The 5448-nt window shown below is 42.8% G+C and overlaps 3 protein-coding genes across 3 annotated transcripts; all 3 read right to left on the bottom strand.

Moving 5' to 3' along the window:
• Nucleotides 1–1128: 1128 nt before the first annotated feature.
• BT62DRAFT_937318 (uncharacterized protein) lies at nucleotides 1129–2011 on the bottom strand. Its single transcript, XM_043187295.1, has 3 exons — nucleotides 1842–2011; nucleotides 1386–1442; nucleotides 1129–1304 (listed from the first exon to the last, which is right to left on the bottom strand). Exons 1-3 carry the CDS (start codon nucleotides 1968–1970, stop codon nucleotides 1218–1220), a joined length of 273 nt encoding a protein of 90 aa, XP_043034792.1. The 5' UTR covers nucleotides 1971–2011; the 3' UTR covers nucleotides 1129–1217.
• A 587-nt stretch (nucleotides 2012–2598) lies between these two features.
• On the bottom strand, nucleotides 2599–3205 carry BT62DRAFT_1046363 (uncharacterized protein; the record flags this gene model as incomplete). Its single annotated transcript, XM_043178482.1, has 2 exons — nucleotides 2599–2847; nucleotides 2959–3205. 2 exons carry the CDS (start codon nucleotides 3203–3205, stop codon nucleotides 2675–2677), a joined length of 420 nt encoding a protein of 139 aa, XP_043034791.1. The 3' UTR covers nucleotides 2599–2674.
• A 426-nt stretch (nucleotides 3206–3631) lies between these two features.
• Nucleotides 3632–5144, bottom strand: BT62DRAFT_923507 (uncharacterized protein; the record flags this gene model as incomplete). Its single annotated transcript, XM_043184525.1, has 6 exons — nucleotides 3632–3993; nucleotides 4168–4438; nucleotides 4571–4744; nucleotides 4798–4930; nucleotides 5016–5033; nucleotides 5110–5144. 6 exons carry the CDS (start codon nucleotides 5142–5144, stop codon nucleotides 3632–3634), a joined length of 993 nt encoding a protein of 330 aa, XP_043034790.1.
• Between the last annotated feature and the right edge of the window lie 304 nt (nucleotides 5145–5448).

The following is a 5448-nucleotide window of genomic DNA, read 5'->3' as shown; positions in this document are numbered from 1 at the left end:
CCCTTTCCAATAATGACATTTGACGCAGCTGCAGGGCTGACCTTTGTACTACCTTCAACCTACTTTCCTCACCTGAGAGACTTCCCGGCAATAATCATTGAAATATATTCCCGTCCATCTCAATGCAGTGGACCAGCATTGAACAGGAATAGTCTCTACAATGTTGAGACATCATGATTCACATGTCTACTCTTCCCTGGAGATGTCGGTACGCTGATGGTACCAACACAGTCATTTTGGCTCATCGGCACATCTTTTGTGCAGATCGGCAAGCCATGGAAATATGTGTTGGCATGCATAGTCCATATTAAAGCAAATGATACATCTGGCCCCCAATTTGACTGGCATCCATATGATACTGACATGAATAGCTGCACACATTAGTGTGAACTAGCATCATCATTTCTTTTCAGGATCATTCCCAATTGACAGCAGATGAAGTCATGCATATTCTTAATGCATGTGATGTCTTTGTTCAGCAATGTGTACATCATTGAACGAAGCTAAATTTCGCTGATATTGTTTTTTAATTTTCCTAGTGGTGGCAACCTGACTCATTTTCTCTGCATTTCCCATCTCCATGCATGTACGAAGCAAATAAATGTTGATTCATGCTGCAGACCAGTTAAGGTTGGACAACACTTGGGGCTAAAATACAGAACCTGTACTCATCATTTCGGTAGCCAATGTTAACTTGTCTATTAACATGCTTGCATTTCAGAACTGGGACCATCTGTAACCAGATTTCATTCCGAGTACGAGGTACCAAGCACCTATCGGCTCTGAACCTAGCTGCATGATGATCAATTATAGTTGGCTATATATCATGCGCATTAGAAGCCCTGGACAACACCATCTCACTGTGTCGAATGTCATTACCCATTCATAGGCTGGCTAGACCAGTCTCAAAAGACCATCCCACTACTTCTTTCTCTCAACCTGTCAGCTATCTTGTTCGCTTTGCACCTGCGAACATAAATCATCACAGCTTTGAGTGTCAGCAGATACATGATTTAATGACAACTACCATGATCTGGGCTTGTACCATATGCATGTTTAATCGGCACAGCACATACTGCACACATTCAGAAGTGAGCTGATGATGGCAATGTGGACCAAAATATAATTTGGTACAAGTCACTCTGGAGACTCTTCAGAGATTCTGTTTCCTCATCTTCTCTGCTCGCATATTTATATTATCCCGCATGTTTCAACCCCTAGGAATACTGATATCTGCAATGTGGAGATCCTGTCACTCCTTCACAAAGGATGATATAAAACTGACTTGATGATGGGTCACACACCTTTACACTCTTGTGAATCTGACGTCAGAAAGAAATACTCAATTTTTCATTAATGATATCATGTATGCAAATGATACCAACTGCATCCAGATCACCAGGGCCTACAAACATCTCTTTTTTCCAGTGGTAGTCAACCTTCTGAATAATACCTTCAACAAAAGCTTAGAGAAAGATGAAAGAAAAACATACTATTGAATTATGGTGTCTCTATCATGTTCTCCACTATGCTAATCATATCTTTCTTGGTTGTTCAATATTTTCAAGACATGCAAAAATACAGTCTCCTTGTGATAAGTGTACCGATATACCACACATGCTTGTCCATGCTTCTCGATTTGCCTGCACTGAGGTAAATAAGAACAAGTGAGATTCCAAGGGAGCACAATGACTGTCTTCAGAAGGGCTTTGTGGCCTCGAGTAAGACTTTTCTGTTGGTATATTTGACGTCTGTGATAGTGGACCAAAGGATTCTGCATCATTCTGAGAAAGAGGGTTAGCCATAATTTAAAAAAACAACGGCCTTGAGCTACCTCACACTTTTGTTCCAGGGCCATAAACAGATCCTATCACACTATCATGCTGAGATCTTGAAGGTTCTGGTATATCTGAAATATGGACAGTGAGGACTGCATGAACGAGATGATACCAGAAAATCGGAGAAGACATGGTGGTGGTGAAAGAAGAAAAAAGTGGGTCAGGATTAGGCATTTGCTTTGGTGTTCCATTCACAGCTTTCAGAGTCATCCACATCCACATTGTTTTCTCACCACATATCTTCGTAACCTCCAATATGCTACATCTCAGTCTGTGAATAAATCAAAATTCTTTACTGCTCATTTCATAACCTGACCTCCAGCAAAAAATATTCATGGAGAAAGGCAGTGCATGATTTCATCATTTCCTTCATAACAATACTACATATCTAGCACAGCTGTAGATGGCATGATAAAAAAATACTGGCATCAGATACCAGCAAATATTCCAAATTCGAGCCCTCAGATCCTTTTCCTTGGCAATGTTCTCCAAATGCTCATTGCTCACAATTAACTTCCTAGTGCAATGCTGAAATGCTAATAATGATATACCTAGGATGAGTTACATCCCAGAGTTTACATCTCTTCCCTCTAATGCTTCTGTATGACTAAAAGATAAGTAGGTATTTAGATATATAGATATGTAACATTACACTGCAGTGTCCACAGTAGCATTGCATGTCATGAGCATACAACAGGACTAAGACTCTAAGAAGCCACACCCTATCAAAGAAGATAAGTCTTAGCATTCTTCTTTATGATCTCCAGCCTCACAATCTCATCCCAGTCAGTCATTCTGAACACTGACAGTTTCTCAAACCTCTGCTCTGGCAGTAGTCATCCAACAACCCAATATTGCATGGCACTGTTGGACTTCAACAGCTTGCTATAGCTACCAAGCAGTGCATACATGTCTTCAGGTATTGGGTACTGGTGGGTGGCAATGATTGTGAACATATGTGTCGACCCATATGCATCTTTGACAATCAACTCTCCATGTTGATCACCCCCTTCCATGCATCCCACAGACAATCCCCATACAAATGCCTTTCCAATACAGAATGCATTGTACTAGTCAACATCTGCCTTGTCATCACAGTTAAGCACCACCAAAGACCTACTATCTGCTGGTAGAGGCCATGTCATGACTTGGTCCCAGGATGGTCTCCATTTCTTGCTTGTGCTTCCCAGTTCAGGATAGAGGAAGAACAGTCCAGATTGTTGCCATACATTCATTGTATTTGTAGGGCCATTCCATGCATCCTCATGCAGCTGATTCCCATCATATGCTGGTAACTTATTGAACAGTAGACAAAATGCTAAGGCTGCAACTTTTTCTCCTGGGTTGGTCGACACCTGCTTCTGCATGCTCGCAAGCGAGCCAAACAACCTCATTCACTGTTCAGCAACTCCAGCTGTTCATGAAACTTTGCTAGTATCTCCTCGTCTTCATAGTTCCTCCCATCCATTGGCTTGACATGCAGCAGGCCATTGGGTGTATCTCCCTCAACAATCTTCTTCTTCTCATTGTCAATTTCCTTCAGTGTCCATGCACATTTATGCCATCAATGACTGGCCAAGTGGCTGGCTTTTATAGTTATCAGCCTATCCATTCCATCTAGGTGGATCTGCACAGATTCTTGAATCATATGCAGATACTGATGTTGCTCTTGCTCAAAGGACCTCAGATACAAGTGAAAGCCCTTCAGCATCTCCCCCTTGGAGTTTTCCCTCTTTTCTATTCACTTGACATGGTGCAGTGGTCTGTCAGGTGTATCCCCAGCTATGATCCTATCAGTCCCTGATCTCCTGTAGTGTCTGTGCATGCCTAAACCAACACTGATCACACTGTAAATCACCCTCCTTCAAGCTCAGAGGGCACCCTAGCCTGCTCAGGTAGATCACCACCTTTGGTCTTGCTTGAATCTTGTTATACATGCATCTGAGTGTGTGCATGTTGAACTTCCACTCTTCCACATGCAGATCATCCCTTGGCCCACCCTCCTGTCTATAACAGAGGACATCCAACCATGCATATTCCGCTCCCAGATTCAGCATCTTGATCCAGATGAGGTCAAGGCTGATGTCTTTTGGGATCCGTATGGGCCATTCCTTCCCATTAATGGCCATCCAAACATCAATGCAATCCTTCACATCTACCCATGCATGCAATATCAGACAAGGCCAGTTGTTAATATTCCCTCTGATGCTCCACCATGGTACCACCCAATTAGCACAAAGATCCCAGATGCATCAAGGAGGCAACCACACATTGACAATCCGGTTCCCTATGAGTGCTCCTTGTCACTCCTCCTGGTCCCAATCTCCACTTCTGCATAATCTATCTTGGATGGTCCACTCATGTGGCTGCTCAGGATAAATATCATTCTCCCATGCCCAATGGAGGTGGCCATATGCAGTGCCAAAGTCATAGTCACTCTTGATGCAGTGTTTAAGAAAGGAAGAGAGGGTCAGTATGTCCAGGATGCATGACATTCTGAGTGTGGCATTCAGTTCATCTAAGATGCCCTGAACACCAAGAGTAGCAGAGGGTGTGTCGCCAAGGGAGGATGGTATAGCAGGTTTTGTCCCAGTGTAAGCCTATTGCAATGGAATTTTGATTGACTATTTGTCTTGGCCTGCCTTAGTATAGGAAGTGAGAAAGGTTCTATAACACTGCGGAAGTAGAGAAATGTGTTATAAACTTGTGTTCAGTTCGGTTAATTTACTTACCCTCGACATTCTCACCAGCAAGTGAAATTCATAATCACCAGGACTGGGGAATGCATCGCTACTATGTGCAATATCACCGGCCGGATGGTTGTTAATCATGGCTGTAGCAGACCCCACAATTGATAATTCAGAGAGTCGTTCTGGATGGAAGCTGAAGGACGACTGCACGATATCCTGCACAATAGGATCATCATCTTCAGTAGAACTGCTTTCTGGTGTAATATTACCTCTTGAGACTCGGATGGTATGTTTGCAGTCTGATTCTCGTCAAGCTCGGATGCTTCATCGGGAGATGAGTCTGCCATTGTCAGGGCAGTCGAAAGGACAGAGCACATGCGATTCCAAATCGAAACCACAAAGCTGCATAGTAATTGGTATAATAATTTGGACGACGCTAACATGGTTGAGATGAGTATTCGAAATGAAACGGACTAACAATACATACTGTTTCCCATTTTCCAGGCTGGGATGGATATGCAGTCAAGGGAGTGCAGAACCAAGGCATATTTGCATCGAGGCAGATCGGTGTTGCAACTTACAGGTCGATTTCTACGTGTTGCTGCGAAGTCTTCATGCAAACAATGTTGTAGACGCCAGTGAATCAATGTCATCCTTTGTGATCCATGCTTTGGGAACATGCAAATCTGCAAAACATGCGAATACATCAGAATTGAATTCACCTTATCACTCCTTCACAAAGGACGATGTACAAGGCTGATTTCATATCACAATTGACTTGATGATGGATCGGACACTGTTATACTCTGATACTGAATGTTGCAAATCCATTGAGTTTGCAAGAAAGGTGAGTTGATTCCCAGCCCAGATTTTCGATATCAAATATCCTTGCGCTCTGAGAAACGAATGAGTACTTATCG

The sequence above is a fragment of the Guyanagaster necrorhizus genome (assembly GCF_019112545.1).
Source record: "Guyanagaster necrorhizus MCA 3950 unplaced genomic scaffold BT62scaffold_40, whole genome shotgun sequence".
Taxonomy (NCBI): Eukaryota; Fungi; Basidiomycota; class Agaricomycetes; order Agaricales; family Physalacriaceae; genus Guyanagaster; species Guyanagaster necrorhizus.
This window is presented reverse-complemented; position numbering and strand designations above follow the sequence as displayed.